At 36.3% G+C, this 18,924-nt stretch overlaps 8 protein-coding genes across 9 annotated transcripts; 5 read left to right on the forward strand and 3 right to left on the reverse strand.

Moving 5' to 3' along the window:
• The first annotated feature begins 218 nt into the window (after positions 1 to 218).
• On the forward strand, positions 219 to 1,287 carry LOC17900772 (ethylene-responsive transcription factor WIN1). Its single transcript, XM_006305563.2, has 2 exons — positions 219 to 355; positions 609 to 1,287. The coding sequence occupies exons 1-2, from the start codon at positions 276 to 278 to the stop codon at positions 1,141 to 1,143; spliced, it is 615 nt and encodes a 204-aa protein (XP_006305625.1). The 5' UTR covers positions 219 to 275; the 3' UTR covers positions 1,144 to 1,287.
• A 2,205-nt stretch (positions 1,288 to 3,492) lies between these two features.
• Positions 3,493 to 5,014, forward strand: LOC17897463. Its single transcript, XM_006305693.2, has 4 exons — positions 3,493 to 3,656; positions 4,163 to 4,276; positions 4,385 to 4,464; positions 4,584 to 5,014. The coding sequence occupies exons 1-4, from the start codon at positions 3,604 to 3,606 to the stop codon at positions 4,778 to 4,780; spliced, it is 444 nt and encodes a 147-aa protein (XP_006305755.1). The 5' UTR covers positions 3,493 to 3,603; the 3' UTR covers positions 4,781 to 5,014.
• A 2,444-nt stretch (positions 5,015 to 7,458) lies between these two features.
• On the forward strand, positions 7,459 to 9,148 carry LOC17898248. Its single transcript, XM_006305647.2, has 3 exons — positions 7,459 to 7,894; positions 8,011 to 8,116; positions 8,700 to 9,148. The coding sequence occupies exons 1-3, from the start codon at positions 7,740 to 7,742 to the stop codon at positions 8,961 to 8,963; spliced, it is 525 nt and encodes a 174-aa protein (XP_006305709.1). The 5' UTR covers positions 7,459 to 7,739; the 3' UTR covers positions 8,964 to 9,148.
• A 304-nt stretch (positions 9,149 to 9,452) lies between these two features.
• LOC17898567 lies at positions 9,453 to 9,904 on the reverse strand. Its single transcript, XM_006306498.2, has one exon. The coding sequence runs from the start codon at positions 9,877 to 9,879 to the stop codon at positions 9,625 to 9,627; it is 255 nt and encodes an 84-aa protein (XP_006306560.2). The 5' UTR covers positions 9,880 to 9,904; the 3' UTR covers positions 9,453 to 9,624.
• Positions 9,905 to 11,629: 1,725 nt separating this feature from the next.
• Positions 11,630 to 13,451, forward strand: LOC17900532 (peptide deformylase 1A, chloroplastic/mitochondrial). The gene is made up of 3 exons (XM_006305849.2): positions 11,630 to 12,126; positions 12,217 to 12,306; positions 12,396 to 13,451. Exons 1-3 carry the CDS (start codon positions 11,713 to 11,715, stop codon positions 12,702 to 12,704), a joined length of 813 nt encoding a protein of 270 aa, XP_006305911.1. The 5' UTR covers positions 11,630 to 11,712; the 3' UTR covers positions 12,705 to 13,451.
• Positions 13,355 to 14,103, reverse strand: LOC17899298 (uncharacterized protein At1g15400). The gene has a single exon (XM_006304339.2). The coding sequence runs from the start codon at positions 13,972 to 13,974 to the stop codon at positions 13,528 to 13,530; it is 447 nt and encodes a 148-aa protein (XP_006304401.1). The 5' UTR covers positions 13,975 to 14,103; the 3' UTR covers positions 13,355 to 13,527.
• A 922-nt stretch (positions 14,104 to 15,025) lies between these two features.
• Positions 15,026 to 18,220, forward strand: LOC17897473 (probable amino-acid racemase). Of its 2 annotated transcripts, XM_023790037.1 has the most exons (3): positions 15,026 to 15,571; positions 15,918 to 17,551; positions 17,676 to 18,220. In XM_023790037.1, the coding sequence occupies exons 2-3, from the start codon at positions 16,835 to 16,837 to the stop codon at positions 17,949 to 17,951; spliced, it is 993 nt and encodes a 330-aa protein (XP_023645805.1). In that variant the 5' UTR covers positions 15,026 to 15,571; positions 15,918 to 16,834; the 3' UTR covers positions 17,952 to 18,220. The 2 variants fall into 2 exon arrangements, with proteins under 2 accessions (XP_023645805.1, XP_006305327.1); XM_006305265.2 differs by lacking the exon at positions 15,026 to 15,571 and having other exon boundaries at positions 15,805 to 17,551.
• LOC17897836 (late embryogenesis abundant protein 1) lies at positions 18,110 to 18,811 on the reverse strand. The gene is made up of 3 exons (XM_006304909.2): positions 18,664 to 18,811; positions 18,498 to 18,551; positions 18,110 to 18,402 (listed from the first exon to the last, which is right to left on the reverse strand). The coding sequence occupies exons 1-3, from the start codon at positions 18,724 to 18,726 to the stop codon at positions 18,223 to 18,225; spliced, it is 297 nt and encodes a 98-aa protein (XP_006304971.1). The 5' UTR covers positions 18,727 to 18,811; the 3' UTR covers positions 18,110 to 18,222.
• Positions 18,812 to 18,924: the final 113 nt, after the last annotated feature.

An 18,924-nucleotide genomic window follows, 5' to 3' on the forward strand; every position in this document is an offset into this window, starting at 1 on the left:
CTACTACTCTCTCTCTCTCTCTACTCTCCTCTCTCTCTCTCTCTCTCTCTCTCTCTCTCTCTCTCTCTCTCTCTCTCTCTCTCTATAATAGAATAGCGAGGACGTCAAATGTAATAAGAGTAAGAACAAGTACAGCCCTTTTCATCCACCAAAATTTAACCTATGTATATAAATATACAACATATTATAACCATTTACCAAACATCCATCATACATATATTACTCATCATCAAGTTCCTATTTTCTCTCTGACAAAAAACACAGAGTAAGTAAGAATGGTACAGACGAAGAAGTTCAGAGGTGTCAGGCAACGCCATTGGGGTTCTTGGGTTGCTGAGATTCGCCACCCTCTCTTGTACCTTTCTTCTTTCTTTCCTTTTTTTCTGCGTTATACATTTATTTCTCCTCTCTGATCCTTTCAAGTACATAACCACATACGTATATATATATTTACATGATCGTTCCCCATAGTTTTCTTTCCTCTCCTTAGCTAACACATCAACCCCAATTTTGACATCTCTACAATTTTATATTTCTTAGTTGACTATATATATAAACCATGCTTAATTAGTTATTAAATTTTGACATGCATGATGATTTTGAAAAAGGAAACGGAGGATTTGGCTGGGAACGTTCGAGACTGCGGAAGAGGCAGCAAGAGCCTACGACGAGGCCGCTGTTTTAATGAGCGGCCGCAACGCCAAGACCAACTTCCCCCTCACAAACAACAACAGCAACAACACCGGAGACACAGCCGAGGGCAAAACAGATATTTCATCTTCGTCCTCTATATCTTCATCATCTTCATCGCTCTCTACCATCCTCAGCGCCAAACTGAGGAAATGCTGCAAATCCCCATCCCCTTCCCTCACCTGCCTCCGTCTCGACACGGCCAGCTCCCACATCGGAGTCTGGCAGAAACGAGCCGGTTCCAAGTCCGACTCTAGTTGGGTCATGACTGTCGAGCTCGGTTCCGCTAGCTCCTCCCGAGAGACTACTAGCAAAGCTCCTCAAGAAGATCTTGGTCCAACCACTGAGCTTGAGGTTGAGGTTGAGGTTGGTGGCGGCGGAGAAGAAGGGTTAATAGATGAGGAGGAGAAGGTTGCTTTGCAAATGATAGAGGAGCTTCTCAATACAAACTAAATATGGTTTGCTTATTACATATGCACCTGTTTTTATTTCTGGATTATAGCCACAATAATACCAAGTATACCGTATATTTTATTTATATATCGTATTCAAATGTTTTAGCTTATATTGCTTGTTTCCTCATATTTCCACATTTGTATCCAATAAAGTATTAGTATTTGTAACTACAATCCAGAAGTGACCTTTTTATTTTTGTATTTTCTATAACATTAGGCTTATAATTGCACTCGTATAATGATAACAAAATAAAATAATGTTACATGGTAGTACACGATCATAAGTCGATTACAAGGACGTGAAATTATAGCAAAGCTTCTAACGAAGGCGACTTTGTCTCCTGATTAAATGAGACTGGTCGTCAAAGAAAAAAAAAACACTAACAGTTTCTAATGTAACTACGAGATCATCGACGACACTACCGTTTAATTTGCCTAATTATTCGAACAAAAAACAATTCTCTAAAGGACGTTGAATCGTGATATTCAATTCGGGAAAGAACAAAATAATCGAGTTAACTTATACGTTTTCATCAACCAAATCATAATTCTTATGTAAATGCATTAATTCTGTATGTAGATAAACTGAGTAAGTAAGTGAAACAAGCCACATCTAAACACCGCCTTGATTTGATTGAGTTATATATGCTCACTCGTTGTTTAGAATAAACAACTAATAATAAACCAGGGAAATTAAATAGTTGGTGAAATTAGGTTTGTAATATATCATGCATCCCCACAAAACACATGCATTCAAAATTTGTTCTTTTGAGTGAGACTGGTTTTAAATTTTACTTTGCACGCATGATGAGACTAGACTACAAGTCTACTACAACATTATTGAATACAACTCACACAATACATTCCCAGGAATCCTCGCAACAGAATCTTGTAAATTGCCGTAATTAAGCTTCAATGAATATATGTGTTACTATAATAGCCAGCTTAATAATTCAATAGGAATGCAAAAAACAAATGTGTTTATGTTTGTGAGTTAGACCATTATTGAACCTTCATTAATTCTGTGGTATACTTGGAATACTATACCGAGGATTGAAAAGTTAATAATTCTGCTATATATAGAGAAGATATATCGATATATGCAAGAGTTGAAAGGAAGATAGTTAGTTAGAAAAACAAAAAAAGAAACGACTACTCTAGTCCTCTACAAAACGTACTTTGTCTAACCAAGAGGGGAAGGTGCATTAATTTTAACACCAAAAGTATTATATATTATTGATCATGCATAGACGTATCTATCATTTCTGTTTCTGTATTTTGTATATAAATCATCAATCGCTCACCACCATGTAATTATCATTCGAATATAAAAATATATATCAACGTCTAATTGTGACGTTTTGCATCAACAATATGATCAGTGAGTGAATCCTTAAACCTCCCAAATCAACCATTTGTATTTTTGTCCACCAAATTTTGTACGATTTATAAACATATGCAAAAAAAAAAAAAATTCCAAAAGTGTTGTAACACAAACGTGACACCAAAAAAAAATATAAACAGAAATAGCGAGAGGGCTTATGTATATAAAGTTTATAAACTAATACATCTCAGTTAACTTCATCATCATCACACATTAAAAATAAAATAAGGAAAAGGGTCGAAGTGTTTAATAATGAAGAATGAATAAAACAGTCAGGAAAGAGTACTACGATATATACCGAAGGTGAAGTGCAAAACGAATTAGGTTAAAGAAGAGCTCCAACTTTCACTTCCACAGTAGCTTGTTTGTACTTGTTTGTGCTCATCTTTATGACTTGTCCTCTTTTACTGTAACTTGCACTTAAACCATTCACACTAATATTATACTAGATTATACAACTTCTCCTTAGTTTTATTTATTACAGAATCTATAAAATATAAAACATTATGCAAGTTGTAAAAAAAGAGGGAGAAAATGAAATAATGAAGGTAACAAGAATGAAAAAGATGGTCTCTACTTTCTCTTGATAGATTTGGAACAATGACACATTTCCCTTATACTCTACATTGATGCTGACCTTTCCTTTTTTTCAACTATCAACATCTTCTCTTCCCCAATCTTAACCCTAACTTGTAAAGGTATCTCTATCTACATCCACTTAATGTAGTATTTTCTTTATTTTTATACCATCTTACTAAGGAAAAAAACAAGAAAAAAATATCCATTGAACAGAGTTGGGCTATTTACAAAATGGGAGGTAATGAAGGAAGAAGACCCAATAATGAAAAGGCTAGAGGACTTTGTCAGTGAGTGAAAGCCATAGTTAGAAAGAGAAGGTTCGAACTAGTATAATTACTAAAAGGTCCCTTTGTTGTTTTTAATTGAGTAAATTGCCAAAAGTTAAAAGAGAAGCGAATATGTCAGAGGTAGAGGAGGAGAAGTAGAAGAATCGATACAAGACGAGGAAAGGGCTAAACAAAGGAAATCGAAGGAAGAAGATTTGAGAGGAAGATCATGATCCTAGCAGTGTTGTTCGCCAACTCCGTTGGGAACGTTTTGATCGAAAGGTTAGTTCGCTCGCTCGCTCTTCAGATCCCAATCTTATCATCCATTTCCGCAGCTTGTACCATTTTTTCAATTTGATCGGAAATATTCTTCGGCTGATTTCTAATTTTAGGTTACGAATCGAGCATTGCTGTAGCGATTGATATTCTTAGTGGATCTGGTGTCGATCGTGGTTTTGACATAGTTCATCAATTGTCCAGATTTAGGGATATTTTAGCTTTCACTTGATGTTGCTTTGGTCGTACGCAGTGTCTCTATTGGTAGAAAATTAGATTTCAATTCCCCTATGTACACAATAGCAACATATGAATTTGTTTCTATTATCCCAAATCTGTATTCTGATAAGTATGTCGTTGTGCTCTCTCATCTGAAAAGCACACTTGTGGACTTTAGTTTTCAGCAAGTAGAGAGTTCAAATTGATATTTCATTTAGGGTGTCTAAACACTAGTACATGTAGAGTGGTTGTATTAGTAGCAAATAATCAGAAGCCTTCAAAATCTCTTCTAGGTTCAATGGAGTACCAGCTGAGGAACGGCTGCACTGGCGAACTTTCTTGGTTAAGTTGGGAGCAGATAATCTCAAAGGCGTTAAAAACGAAGAGCTTCTTGTCGCTTGCCACAAGTAGTAACATCAAACTGCCTATAGTCTCCCTGTGGCATTTTCTAGCAAATTACTTAACCAAACAAACATCATTTGGGTTTTTAAGTAATAGCGAGTTTTGCTGTGCAGGTCTGTTTATATCGTCTACACTATGCTAGGAGATGTTAGCATCTTCCTTGTTGGCAAAGACGAGTACGATGAACTTGCTTGTGAGCCTTTCTCTCTCCCCCCCCCCCCTTTGTGTAAATCAACTGATTTTTGCTTCACTCAGAGTTTGATTCTCTGCTGTTTTTAATTTATCCTATTCTCTATTTGTGTGGTGGTGCAGTGGCAGAAACCATCTATATCATAACAGCCGCTGTGAAAGACGTATGCGGAAAACCCCCAACAGAGCGAGTGTTTCTGGATAAATATGGAAGGATTTGTTTGTGTCTTGATGAAATCGTTTGGAACGGACTTCTGGAGAACACTGACAAAGACAGGATCAAGCGACTCATTAGATTGAAACCTCCTTCTGAATATTGATTTCGTCCAACCCAAACCACACATTCTTCGTTTACAATTTCTCGTCATCCGCAGTATGTTTGTTTGTTGTTGAATCACTTCTCTATATCAAAAAAATTAAACTATTGGTCTTGTCCTATCAGTCCATTATCTAGTGTTACATTGTTTGTAGTGTTGTTGAAGACCTAAAGAAATGGTTTGTGTAATTTGGGGCATGTGAACATAACAACTTAATACTCAGAGGTGTTCAGTGAAGTGACTTTATCGAGTAGTTGCTTATATCCGGCGGTTGTTGCTTCGTGCTAAAGAAGAAGAAAAATAGAACTATAGAAGGATTGCCGGATTGCGACTTTTTCTAACCAATCATAGTCATAACGAAACAAAGGTACCAACAAAAATTAAAGCCCTTACCATTAATAATGGGCCTACCCCTTTCATTCCCAATGGGCCTACCAATTGTTAGTTGAGAAACGTGTATTATGTGGTATGCAACTATGCATCCTATGTACTACTCAACTGTTTGGTCCAATTTTGTGGTTGAAACAAAAGATATTTTAAATCGAATTAGAAAATGTGAAAGAGAAAGAATTTAAAATGGATTTATTAAACCTTTTGAGTTGGATTCCAGATTAGTTTATTTATATCGAGTTATCGACACTTGGACAAGAGAAAAGGCTATATAGGTGAAAAGTAAAAGTCCAAAAGTAAAATAAAAAAAAACTGACCATCGTGGATGTTTGGTAGTAAGTGACAAATCTACTACACTCACTGAAAATATAATATTAATATTAAGCAGACTTTATAGCTATTTCAGCAGATTATATATAGTAGGGAATTAACGTAACACTCATGCTTTATGGGGCATGTACCTATAAAAATGAAATCATAAGATCATGCGAGATTAGGTGGAACGTAACACTCATGCTAATATTCAAGAAATTAATCTCCTTATATAAGCATAAATGAGTTACACGTTAAACAAAGAAGCCAAGCTACCCGACAAACTAAAATAGAAATCTATAATCAAAGAGACCTAATATTATCATTCAATCTTTGCTGAAAAACAAAAGGTTTATATATTACATCCAAAAAAGGATGTTAATTTTACATTTTTTAATTTTAATTTGTATCATATATTCTCTTCAAAGATATATAAAAATATTACAGTCTGCCAATTACTTTGGTGAAGAGTAAGTTTTTGAAAGTTACAAGTCTACAACTAATGGTGATGATATAGGACGTGGTGGTCGTGGAAATATAGATTTTAATAGTTTCATCTAATTAGATGTACATTTACAATTTCTATGTATCACATGGAAAATGCAACATGGCTAAAAAACTATATATAAAAAAAAATCATACCAAATCACCAATACAATATACCCCCTAACTTTATGGAAATTAAAAAACATATCTAAAGAATATTTCAAAAAATAGCTTAAAAAAAAAAAAAATCAGGTGGGTAAAATGGGGCTGCCGAAGAAAAAAAAAGAAAAACCAGAGTTGGTGGTAATTTGGGACAAGGCCAATTTGAACTGGACACGACAACAAGTGACCAAAAGAGAAACGTTTGATAAATCCATTAATGCTGACGTGTTCAACATAATCTTAAAAACACATTTTTAGTGTAAAAAGGAGGAGGAGGAGTTAAAAGGAAACAAACGAGGAGTTGTGAATTTGTGATTGTCCGAGTCAGCTTTGTTTTTTGGGTTCTTACGTGTTGAACTCATCCTGAACACTGCCAGGTTCACAACATTTCACATATTTGTTTGGTTTATATATTTGTATAGTTTAGTTTTGATTTAATTATTTACGTACGTTGTAGATAAGATCATTAATCAAAGGGATCTCCTTTATTCTATTGACTACATGTTCTTTTTTTCCCGTTGCTTTACCAAGTTTTGTTTTACACTACTACTGTTAATTTTGTTTACCTTATACTAAATAGACGTCACGTCACATACTCAACTTGTAAATGACTTTATATAAACCAGTTACGTAAATACATGATCTTATAGGCCGAATTTGTTTGGTACGTTCATGTCATGATCTACATATATATATAACTATTCTAATATCTGCACATATTTTTGATAGAAAAAAAATTCCTTATAAGTTTTCTTTTAATCATTTTAATTTTAATTATGATATATTTCTTTTATTTTTGAATTGAGACATTAACATTGTTAGTTTGATAGTATCTCATAATTATCTTTGACATGAACAATAAATTCGATTGCTTTATATTCATTATAGTTAGTAGTAGGTGAATATTCGGAATATATGAAACAAAATCTAATTCATGTCGTTTTAGTGTTTCATAATTCATACTCTAATGATATTTAAAATTAATTATAACGTCTTATTATAAAGTATTATAAACACACATATATATATATATATATAAATAAAATAAATAAATTGGTTTTATAAAGACATGAATAACATAATATCAATATAATTTTAACTTTCATTGATAAATAGAAATATATCATTTTCATAAAAGAAATATTTAATATATGATTTTTGTTTTTTTTTTAAACTAAAATAATAAATATAATTTATTATGTGTCACTGCTGCACATTTAATCTTATATATATCATATAGACTGAAAATAATTTCTAAAAAAATCAATAAGTTTTCTATTTAGTTAGAGGCCTTCTATAAATACACACCATCATTGGCCAAGTGTGTTGGATATCAGTCATCAGATAAGTTCCGTTCCGTGGTTATCCCATTAGCCTTTCTCCCACACAAACACAAACACACACACAAACTATATTTTAAATACATATTGCACTTCTTCAATCGTCTCTTTCAATCAATCAATCTCCTCGTTGCTTTGTATATTATTAATTAACGTCGACAATATTAACCATTGTGTTTGGATTTGTTTGATCAGAGGCGGCGTTGCGTGTGTGTTTTTTTCTTCTTCTTCTTCTCTGTCTCTCTCTCTCTCTCTCTATCTCTCTTGGGAAAATGAAGGAAAACGCAGGAAACCCATTGCACCTGACTTCACTAAACCACGTCTCGCTCTTGTGCCGATCCGTTGATGAGTCTATGAATTTTTACCACAAGGTGTTAGGTTTCATCCCGATCAGAAGACCTGAATCCTTAAATTTTGAAGGAGCTTGGTAAATAACCTCTCTTATTAGTTGTCACATCTGATATATATATATCAAAATAAAAATATCAGTTTACAAAATAAACTCTCTTATTAGTTGTGTTTCTTTTGTTTGGGTTATTTAAGGTTGTTTGGTCATGGAATTGGAATACACCTCCTGCGTTCCCCAGAACCAGAGAAACTTCCTAAGAAAACTGCCATTAATCCCAAGGATAATCACATTTCTTTCCAGGTTATTCTCAACTTTGACCCTCTTTTTTTTTTTTTTTTTTTTTTTTTTTTTTTTTTTGTAATTTTATACTCCAAAACATAAGTTATATGTGTGCATACAAAAGCTTTGTTATTTATATGTTGGTTTAAGAAATTTGTCAACATTTATGCAACACACACAATGTCAGAAATTTCTTTGTCTGTCATAAAAGAAAATCCAAACAGCTGGTTAAATATTGAGCTGTTAAGTTCCCAACTAAACCATATCAATGGTATAGTTTGATGTGATTTATGATAACTATCATTGTAAGAAAATTGAATGTATGAGACAAGAGAGACAGATAGAAAAGGACGATAGATTTAAGGTAGGGCTGGCGTAAAGTTTTGTGAGGTAGACGTATTCATTGTTCTAATTATTGTAAACAAAACCACGTGCATGATGGTTTTAAAGAACCATCTAATTAATCATTTGGTTTTTAGACTATACAAGAGGAGCTAGGTTGATCCACCCAATATATAGTATTTACTCTGTTTTGGTCTATATATTATTAGATGAATATTAGTCTGAAAATTATGTATGAGTTGTGGAATTGTGGAAATCGCAGTGCGAGAGCATGGGAGCAGTGGAGAAGAAGCTAGAGGATATGGAGATCGAGTATGTGAGGTCGCTAGTAGAAGAAGGTGGGATCCAAGTGGACCAGCTCTTCTTCCATGACCCTGATGGCTTCATGATCGAGATCTGCAACTGTGACAGCCTCCCCGTTGTGCCCCTCGTAGGAGGAATGGCTCGGTCCTGCTCAAGAGTCAAACTCCACCAGATGGTGCAGCCACAACCGCAGACTCATGTCCACCAAGTGGTCCACCCTTAGGCCTCTCTCTTTTGTTTGTGTGTGTATCATTGTGTGCTTGAATATTTGAGTGTAATCAATAAGAGACCGATGTGAATCAGCGAATGTGATTCCCCTCGAGGAAATGACCATTCTCTTTTGCTCCACATGCTATATAATATTATCAAGGGAAATAATATTTACATACATGTGTATTGGTTGATTTATTTGCAATTCGAATTAACACTTTTGTTTTGTGCAATGGAACTAAAGAGACTACCATCTCTCAAGAAATCTCAAAGTTAAACTTATATGTTAGGAATCCGAATCTCACATCTTCTTAATTTGAACGGCCAAACAAAAAAAAGGCTTGAATGTAAAGAGCCTTTCCAAGCTAGTTCGTATAGAGGTGTTCGCAAGACATGTTTGGCTCGACAAAACTCCTCTAGATAGGACCACGCGCATTCCCTTTGGTTTGGAAGTCACAAACTCGGAATTGAGAACATTCATATGTATATTTGCCAAGGCACCTTACATTCATTATATTGTTATTAAAAAAGGACCATAATGTTACCAAAAAACGAAGAATGCCACCTCTAAAAGCAAGAAGATCTAAAGTAATTTATGAAAGCCATATGCATATATAAAAGAAAGAAATAATAGAATTAATTAATACATATATGTATATTTCGATAAAGTAGTGTTAAGGGCCTCGTGAGAGCATGTTTTCGATGGATTCAAGACGCTGGAGAAGAAGCTGGTTTCTGAACTTTGAGATAAAAGCTTCGGCGCACTTGTCCACGTCCATCGATGCCTTCCTCTCAACCTTCTTATTCCTAGTGTCTGCAGTTATAACAATGTTAGTGGTTCCATTACCACTCTCTTTTGCGGAACTCATCATCATCTTCATGTTGTTGTTTTTGTTGCTCATGGTGGATGTATATGTTTGTCTATACATAGGAGTGCTTGTGTTTCCTGGTGATGAATTGTTAGATATGTTGGAGATAATCCGATCGAGACCTATGTATTTATAGGGGATTTTTTTATACACATAAAAAATATATATTTTTATTTAAAAGAATAAGATTTGAAGGAAACGAGGATAAGACTTTTTCTCTTTACGGAAACCATATTTGAATGTTGAAGGAATAATGGAATCTTGAATCTCAAGTTACATACGCGACTGAGCCAGACGCATGCATTATCTAGAAAGCACCGCCTCTACTTTAAATTTTATTCAAATGTATTCTCTGCAAAAATTACAAATCTTTAATTTTTACCTCCTCCTGCATGAAACATATATGTTGTACAAAATAAATGGGAAATTAGTTAGATTTTAAATAAAGATAAATATACATTGGCATTTAATTAATTAATTATTTTTAATTGTTGGAAATAATAATATATATTATGGAATCTAATCTTGTACGTTGTGCTTAAAAGAAATGTAAAAAAGGTTGCCTAACTTACATATTGAATTTGACTTGTTACATTTGGAGAAACTAAGGAAGAAAGATTCCAAAAATCTTATATGTAATTTGACCATTTTTCAGCAAACAAATAAATTTGACTTTGTTTATTAATAATTTCTTATAAGACACCACGCATGGATTACGGCTTAATTAAGCATTGGAGATTTAACCTCGTCAGTTAACTCACCGTCCACTCTATCCATTGTCGCCGCTCCGGTAACCCGTACTTCTTTTTTTGCCAAAAAAAACAATAAAATAAGAAAGAAGAGGTCAAGTGGTTTAAGTTAAGTTAACATATAACCTAACTCCAAACCAAACTTATGAATTTGAGGCAGATTCGTTGAATCATATAATATTATACTATATACTAGAATATTGGTTTAAACATCAAAGGCAACGTTACTATTTGATCATGAACCCTTGCTGTCTATAACCAAATACCAATCCATTACTTTTACACATTTACAAGTAAATCACTAGTTTATGATCATATATTGGTGACTCAAATTTGATTATATTATTTATAATTACGTACGTAGTTGGTCTGTGGTGGATTTCTCCGTATTACATCACTAACGCATATATAATTACGCACGGGTAAGATAGTGTTTTGGTGGTTTATGCATAAACATATAATCTATACTTTATATTACATAAAACGACATTTGAAATCATATTTTTAAGACAAAAGTATTATTTATATACAAATCTCTATATAGATAATTCCAGGGTTTTCATTATAGTACTGATAATTTGGCAGTAACATCACTAACATATATATTATAATTTCACGAGTCACTCACGAGTAAGATAGTGTTACTGTGTGTTATGGTGGTTGATGCATAGATAGATGATTTATACTTTTGTATAATAAGAAACAACGACATTTGAAATCATATTTTATGACAAAAGTATTCTTTGAATAAAAATCTCTATACAGGTAAGGTCATTCCAGTGTTTGCATTACAGTACTGATTTGGCAGAAATGGAACTTTTGAAACACAATTATGTTTCTTGTTTCTTAAAAAGGAATGCAGAATCAAAAGAAACAGATTAATACAAGGTATTCAGTTGCAAAAAAACTCTAAAGTAGATCAATACTTGTTAATACGAACCAACTTCGGATTGGACATACTTAAGCAAGAAAACATAACTAACTAGGAAGGTCTGTAGTTATGCCAAGAAACAGAGAGAGATTGGTCCATCAAAGTTGACCCTATAAGTATCTTTCGGCCTGCTCAGCTAATGGGCCTAAAGAGCGATAATAGGCCGAAAGAGCAGTGATAGGCCCAAAGAGACATATTTCAAAGAAATGACCGATGATGAGACTCCACCGAGAACAAGCGCCGGCAATGGAAACCCTTTTCAGAGTCTCACTTCGTCTACTTCCGGTTTCCGCCGCCGTGACATGTCGCAGGATCCGATTCCCCGTTACGAGACCCAATTCCTCATACTTGCTGAACCGTAAGCTGAATAATCTGCCTTCCTCTTCCTCATCATCTTTGTCGACAAAAGCCGGTTGGTTACTGGGTCTGGGGGAGAAGAAGAAGAAAGTGGAATTGCCGGAGATAGTGGGAGCTGGAGACCCGGTTCTGCACGAGAAAGCCCGAGAAGTTGACCCGGAAGAAATCGGGTCAGAGCGTATTCAGAAGATAATTGATGATATGATTAAAGTTATGAGATTGGCTCCAGGAGTTGGCCTCGCTGCTCCTCAGATTGGTGTTCCCTTAAGGGTAAAGCCTAACTGCTTTACTTAATTCACCCTTCTTGTTAAGGCAAACACGAATTGAATTGGTTGCTTCATATTTCATGGTGTGATGCAGATTATTGTGTTGGAAGATACAAAAGAGTATATAAGCTACGCACCAAAGGATGAGATTCTTGCTCAAGATAGGCGTCCCTTTGATCTCACGGTAAATAGTGGTAGTCTTTAGACTGCTCTGAGTTGTTACAATAGAGATCAAAACGAGAAAAATGTTGAAACTTTGGTGGGTTTGGTTAGGTGATGGTGAATCCGGTGCTCAAGGAGAGCAGCAACAAAAAAGCTCTCTTCTTTGAAGGATGTTTGAGTGTTGATGGATTCAGAGCTGCGGTGGAGAGATACCTTGAGGTGGTCGTGACAGGCTACGATCGTCAAGGGAAGCGGATTGAAGTGAATGCTTCAGGTTGGCAAGCTAGGATTTTGCAACATGAGTGTGATCATTTGGATGGTAATCTTTATGTTGATAAGATGGTACCACGCACTTTTAGGACTGTCGACAACTTGGACTTGCCTCTAGCTGAAGGTTGTCCTAAACTCGGCCCTCAATGACACTGTCTTCAAGAGAAGTTGTACTCTTATCTTTTGATTCTTTACTGAAACTCTCAAAGATTGAGCTTGACTCGAATAATTTTCAAAGGTGAAACTTTGTCGGAAAAGAGAGTTCTTTTTTTTTGTTCTCTTTTCTTAAAAGTTTAGTAACGGATTAAAGAAGAATTTCATTTAAGAAAATATTATAGTACAATAAAAGCCAGCCTATCTATAAATGGTAATGTGATGTCTTGCTGATCCGGACATGACACGGTGGCGAAGGCGTGAATTGCGGCGGTGAAATGGCCCTCCTCCTCGGCGGGTCCAGTAAAAATACATAATTAGAGAGGCCAAGACTAACATTAAATCAAATCAATCAACTTAATCAGAGCCGTCCGTTATCCAATCAATGGAGCAGATTGAGATATCTGTTCAAAGCGAAGAAAGCATCGAACTTTATCTTCGTTTACGATCCGCCGCCTTCTCTGTCAGATTCGAAGCCTTGTTAAGAAGAAGATTCAGTGAGCCATCGGAAGGGACTTGAAGCTGTTTGGATTCCTTCATAGATAAAGTTGTAATTTTTTTGTTTTCTCGCAGAAGAGAAGAAGGAAATAATTGTGGATCACCAAATCGGAAAGTTTTGATATATACAGAAATGGAAATTGTCGGAAAAGAAAGAAAGAGAGATAGTAATTTACAACAAACCAAAGTCTGTTTTGATCAAATCGGAAAGTTTTATAACAGAGCAGCACACACAACATACAAAAACAAAATAAAAAAAAAACAAAAGAAGAATCAAAGAGCACGAGTGTATACTAGTATGTTTTTCTTTCTCTTGAGTTGATTAAATCCTGATGCCTACCTCCATCGATCTACGTTTCGGCGGCCTTTTCCTTGGATTAACCTTCTTCCCCGGCGGATTCTTAGCAAAAGCAGAGCAACAACCGCATGAAGATATTCTCGGAGACGGCGGGTCTACAGCCGGAGACACTCTTCCGGTTGTTCTGTGATGTCGTTGAGCTCCTCCACCGTTAGATCGACTCCTCTCGATTCCTCCTCCACCGGTTTTAATAGGCTTTAGCTTGATGTCTTTCTCCTCGCCGCCGGCGATTGGTTTCGCCTGGTCCGAGGTTTCAGACACCGGTTTAGGTTGTTCGTCGCGTTGACTTTCGTCTTCTTTCTGCTCGTTGCCGCCAGATTTGTTAAGCTCGGCGATGAGACGATCGTCAAAAACTATGCCGGAAGATCCTTGACGGCGGAACGAGATGGTTGATCTTTGAAGACCCTCCATGGATCTATCTCTCTCTCTGTGTATTGAGCTCTCGGCTAGAAGAAGGGGAAAACTAGAAAAAGTGAGTTTGGAAGGCTTATAAGTGATTAATCAATCATTGTGTTTCAGACTTGGTTCCTTTTATTTCTGTCCTCATTTTCTTTTCTTTAATTTTGGGGTCGGTCCACTATATATATATTTATCAATACTCTTTATTATAATTATTTATGATGATGTTTCCAATTTGAATTTATTAGTTTCTGCATGTGTAATTAATAATGATCGGAATTAGAAAAGCGTAATTAACGATAGCCATTTTTAACCGAATGATTCAGATATGAAATTATACGTTTTTGTTATCCTTTTCATTTCTTTTCCGCATCTTTTAATCGGATTCCCAAGACCACATAACTCCTCCTCAATAGATCCAAGTTCAGACCCATCCATTACACCTCATCATATTATATATGTTATTTTATTCCAATATTTTTGTTTTCAAACTCAAAATGGGGAGAGACTTTTTTGTAATCTACTCTAGTATTTTTATCTATCAACAAATTGCGTGGATTAGATAATAGGTTAGAAACGAACAGGAGAGTTATTTGACTTATAGAGGACAACATTACGGTAACCAAATCTATTAGGTGAGTAAAAGTGAGCATCGTATCTTATTAAATGACAAATCTTTTCGTTACAGTTTCGATTAGGACAAAAACACACAATATGAGGGAGAGGTGAGAGTGGGTCAAAGTAATTCGGTTACCAATTTTGTAAACAAGTCAACATCGTTTGTATATAGTAATATTTTGGTCATTCAATAATAACATTTTCTGTGGTTCTCTCATTACCAAACTAAATAAAACATGTACATGTGGTGGGTTTATCAAATCTCATCTCTCAAAACGGGGACTAAAATAATGTTTGTTAACATACAAATTCATAACCCATTCGAGTTGTCACACAACTCAGCAATGTGCTAATGTGGAAGCAGAGGGGGTATAATAAATTGGATAGCACAAAATATGGGCCTAAACAAATGATAAAATATCACTTTCACGCCCATACCAAAACTCAAAAAGCCCAGCGTACATTTTTTTTATATTTATTATTAGAAAAAGTTAAAAAAAAAATTGGTGGTTCAACTGAGAACGAGCCAGCAGGCCATGGTGAACCAGAGTGGCGTCGAGCTGTGATCCGTCCACTGCCGAGAGCGGGAGGTAGTCGCTGCTCTGTGAAACCAGCCTCACGCATTGCCCTCCAACTGCAGGAACCGCCTGAGCCAAGCCTTCGCTCAACACACACGGATCACTCACCGCTTGGACTGGGCAGCTCGAAACAATGCCACAACAGATCCGACCCGTGGACCGAGCCAGTGTTCCACCAACTTTACTGTCCCCACTCAGGTCACAAGCCCTCGTTACTGAGCTCGACGTACGGTAACTGATTTAACTTCAAATATAAAGTAGGACATGTTTTAGTCAAGTAACCGATGTGGGACAAAGGAGAAGTTTATAAGAACAATGGTGTTTTTTGGATTTGCTTGTAGAGAAAAAAACAGCGGTTTCTTCAAAGGAAGAGTCTCTTCTCGATGATTAGCTTCCTAGATCCCTCATTCCAGGTAAAAAACATTATCTGGATTTGCCATTTCGTGAATGTAGAATGGTGTAATTTTTATTTCTGCAATGGAAAAGTTCTTAAAATGTATAGGCTGACATTTGTTTGTAGGGTATACGTATATCGCATTTTACATTTCAAAATCTAAATTTTTGATGTGTGTTCCATTTGAATATGTGCTTCATGCTCTACTCTTCTCTTCTTCACTAAAAATAATTTCCCTTTTCTTGTGTGGTTTGGTGGAACTTGTTTGTGTGGTGGTCTTGAAAGACTATGCTTGTAATTGTACGAGTGAACAAAGAAACTTCAATTGTACTATCTAAGCTGTTTCTGCATTTTGTGTCCATCAGAAGATCAACACCTGTTGCAGATCTCTTCAAAAAAACACTAGTTTCTGGCTAGTTTCTGGAGGATTATAAAATTCGACTGGACCCTTTGATGGCTGATAGACCATGTGAGATTCAGTAGCTGACAAGAAAGCAAAGGAATCCACCTAACAGAGACAACCCACATGTTGCAGGAAATATATAAAATATCACAAGAAACGGAAAAAGAACCAGACAGAGACACCTCTTCTTGAATCTAACGCCTTACTCTGTGGTTTTTCCATCTTCTTTACTGCCTGATGGTGAATCTGAATCCTATGGCAATATGATTATTTATCTGAGGCGAAGATTCCTCACTTCAACTTGATGCGACCACTACTGGTCCAGTTTTCTTAGGATTGTTTTCTTTGATAGAACTGACAAAAATATTGGGTTGATTGAGGCCGTTGTTCTTCCATTTTGATGCCCCACCTGTTCTTTTAGACTGTTTCCTTTTTGTTTCTGCCATCTGAAGACATAAGGGCAACCAGTCATCTTGCCCAATAGCTTACAAAGACTTGGTTTTCAAGAGAATCTTCTGTATAAAGGTTCTAGATTTAGCTAGATGTTAGCTTCTGTCTTATTAAGGAGAGGTACTCGTTCTTCTGTTTGCCAGATATCTTGGCTGGTTTAGGGAGCTCAGGTATACAGGTGGAGTTTGAGTCCATTCAGCTTGGAGCTGTATAAAGCGGAGTTGATGTTACCTAGAAGGGGGTTCCTTTTTTCTTTTTCCTTTATTAATTCTGCGCTGGATTTACAGCTTTGATGTCAAGTTTTGGAATTTGAGTTTGAAGTTAGATTCAGCTTGGTGAGGGAACAAGTTGGAAACTTTTGGTGGTTTTGTCAAAGGAGTCTTTGGAGTACTAACTATCAGAAAACATTTGTCAGACAGAAGCTTGGTGATGTATCTTCAATTTTTCACCAACCCATCTCATGGCTTAGCTCATGTATGCTACTCTAGTCGGATTTCGTGTACGGTAAGACTGAGTCGTATCCTTGCCATGCCACCGTCTTCAGTTCTCTTGCATATGGACGAAAGCAATAATCTTCCCAAGCCTAAGAAAGGTTTTTGTCTAAGTGAAGATTCGAGAAACAGTATAAAAAGTCTTTCCTCAGATTCTTTGTTTAGGCAGGCCAACACAGTGGGGATTATTGGAGGCGTTTCAACTGATTCCACTCTGAAATTTGTGAAGAAACTCGCAGATTGGAGCTCAAGAAATGGTATAAGCTCGTTACCTTTTGTGCTTTGCTCGGATCCTGCACTCAACAAGGAGCTTCTCTTATACGAGGAAAACTCGTATCCTTCTCTTTACCATAGAGCAGAGAGTACTGCGGTCGATCCAAAGCTGATTGTGGAAAATCTAAGGAATAAGAGGAGATATCTTGAGAGTTGTGGAGCTAAGTTAATTGTAATACCCTGTAATATTGCACATATATGGTATGAAGAGGTTTGTGAAGGGAGTTCAATTCCCCTGCTTCACATGGGTGAATGCATTGCTAAAGAGCTGCAAGAGGCGAAAATGAAACCCCTTGAAGCTGGGAATCGTCTGCGTGTAGGTGTGATGGCAAGTAGCGCCACGTTATCCGCAGGGTTCTACCAGGAGAAACTCCAAAGCAATGTCAGTATTCTATTGAGTCCACTGGAACAACATATTTATAATTTATCTAAGAATTAAGATACTTTCTTATAGGGCTAGTAGTTTCCATTGTGTGAAGTGACTCTGTGATTGTGGAAATGAACAGGGATTTGAGGTGGTGCTTCCAGACAAGGCTACAATGGAGCACACAGTGATCCCGGCCTTGGAAGCAATGAAGAGAGAAGACATGGAAGGAGCACGGAACCTTCTAAGAATAGCGTTGCAGGTACTGCTGGTGCAGGCGGTAAACTTGGTGGTGCTCGGATCAGATGAGATGCGTGACCTCTTGCCAGGGGACGATCCTCTGCTAAAGAAGTGTGTTGATCCAATGGATGCACTTGCAAGGTCTGCCATCAAATGGGCAGAGAATCGATGCTCTTAAATAGCTCACTCGCAAGGTGTGTTGATCCATTTTGTGCGTGTTGTGTGTTTTGTATATAATTGAAAGGATATATAGCTCGGATAGGGTGGCACTACCAAGTGTAAACCAGTGTTTGCAATACCAAAGTCTCAACATGTATTGGTTAATACAAGTGTGAACATGTCTAAAGCCAAAAAAAGTTTGCACATGTGTTGGCTAGGATCCATGGTGTGATATCCCTTATTATTACAAACATTTATTAATGGAATAAAAATATGGCTTTTGTGAAAGGTTAGATATCAGAAGGAGGATGACCAGGCATGCTTGGACTGGTTGTCTTGTTAGGGTTTTTGTTGTCCAAAGGGTTCTTGTTCTTATACTCATTGTTGTTGTTGTTGTCACTGTTCATTCCCAATTTGTTCTTCACTGCCTCTGATGCTTCTTGCGCCATGTTCTTCACTGCCTCCCCTTTCTGATTGATCATCAAATCAAATTTCTTAAGAAAAAAAAAATGGAACAATAATCCCGAAAATACAAACAACATGCAGAGTTGATGTGTTAGTTAACCTGCTGGAGAAAGCTTGACGCTTGAGAAGAGTTGTTGCAATCATCCTTCTTCACCTGATACCAAACATCATTTCTTCACTTTACACTTTTTTTTGGTAATAATAGCAGAATTTAAATATGATCACAAAAGGTACAAGTAGAAGAGAAATTGAACAAAAACACTGACATGAGCTTGGCCCACGATTTGGCCGGCCCTCACACTGAATTCTTCATTCTGTCCGCTCGCCATGTCTTACTCGTTTCTAACTTCTCTCAACCAATATATGCCTTTATAATCATATCTATGTGAATGCGTCGCATTTTTCTTCTCTATTCAATGGTGTTCCATTTTTCAAGGAGAGCTTTTTATGCTGTATGATCCATCATTTTCTCAGCCTTCTTGACTTTTTCATCTTCTTACCATTTTTACTTCTACGTTCGTTAAGTT

Source organism: Capsella rubella, unplaced genomic scaffold (assembly GCF_000375325.1).
Source record: "Capsella rubella cultivar Monte Gargano unplaced genomic scaffold, Caprub1_0 scaffold_1, whole genome shotgun sequence".
In the NCBI taxonomy this organism is placed as follows: Eukaryota; Viridiplantae; Streptophyta; class Magnoliopsida; order Brassicales; family Brassicaceae; genus Capsella; species Capsella rubella.

Bases quoted from the DNA above. Each gene is read 5' to 3' on its own strand.
- LOC17898248 (XM_006305647.2), top strand. From the start codon at position 7,740: ATGAAGGAAAACGCAGGAAACCCATTGCACCTGACTTCACTAAACCAC. The intron at 7,895-8,010 runs GTAAATAACCTC...GGGTTATTTAAG, and splicing joins TTAAATTTTGAAGGAGCTTG to GTTGTTTGGTCATGGAATTG. The intron at 8,117-8,699 runs GTTATTCTCAAC...TGGAAATCGCAG, and splicing joins ATAATCACATTTCTTTCCAG to TGCGAGAGCATGGGAGCAGT.
- LOC17900772 (XM_006305563.2), top strand. From the start codon at position 276: ATGGTACAGACGAAGAAGTTCAGAGGTGTCAGGCAACGCCATTGGGGT. The intron at 356-608 runs GTACCTTTCTTC...ATTTTGAAAAAG, and splicing joins GAGATTCGCCACCCTCTCTT to GAAACGGAGGATTTGGCTGG.
- LOC17897473 (XM_023790037.1), top strand. From the start codon at position 16,835: ATGTATCTTCAATTTTTCACCAACCCATCTCATGGCTTAGCTCATGTA. The intron at 17,552-17,675 runs GTCAGTATTCTA...GGAAATGAACAG, and splicing joins AGGAGAAACTCCAAAGCAAT to GGATTTGAGGTGGTGCTTCC.
- LOC17897836 (XM_006304909.2), bottom strand. From the start codon at position 18,726: ATGGCGAGCGGACAGAATGAAGAATTCAGTGTGAGGGCCGGCCAAATC. The intron at 18,552-18,663 runs GTCAGTGTTTTT...GTTTGGTATCAG, and splicing joins AAATCGTGGGCCAAGCTCAT to GTGAAGAAGGATGATTGCAA. The intron at 18,403-18,497 runs GTTAACTAACAC...ATGATCAATCAG, and splicing joins CGTCAAGCTTTCTCCAGCAG to AAAGGGGAGGCAGTGAAGAA.
- LOC17898567 (XM_006306498.2), bottom strand. From the start codon at position 9,879: ATGTATAGACAAACATATACATCCACCATGAGCAACAAAAACAACAAC.
- LOC17899298 (XM_006304339.2), bottom strand. From the start codon at position 13,974: ATGGAGGGTCTTCAAAGATCAACCATCTCGTTCCGCCGTCAAGGATCT.
- LOC17897463 (XM_006305693.2), top strand. From the start codon at position 3,604: ATGATCCTAGCAGTGTTGTTCGCCAACTCCGTTGGGAACGTTTTGATC. The intron at 3,657-4,162 runs GTTAGTTCGCTC...AATCTCTTCTAG, and splicing joins GGGAACGTTTTGATCGAAAG to GTTCAATGGAGTACCAGCTG. The intron at 4,465-4,583 runs GTGAGCCTTTCT...GTGGTGGTGCAG, and splicing joins CGAGTACGATGAACTTGCTT to TGGCAGAAACCATCTATATC.
- LOC17900532 (XM_006305849.2), top strand. From the start codon at position 11,713: ATGATGAGACTCCACCGAGAACAAGCGCCGGCAATGGAAACCCTTTTC. The intron at 12,127-12,216 runs GTAAAGCCTAAC...GGTGTGATGCAG, and splicing joins AGATTGGTGTTCCCTTAAGG to ATTATTGTGTTGGAAGATAC. The intron at 12,307-12,395 runs GTAAATAGTGGT...GGGTTTGGTTAG, and splicing joins GGCGTCCCTTTGATCTCACG to GTGATGGTGAATCCGGTGCT.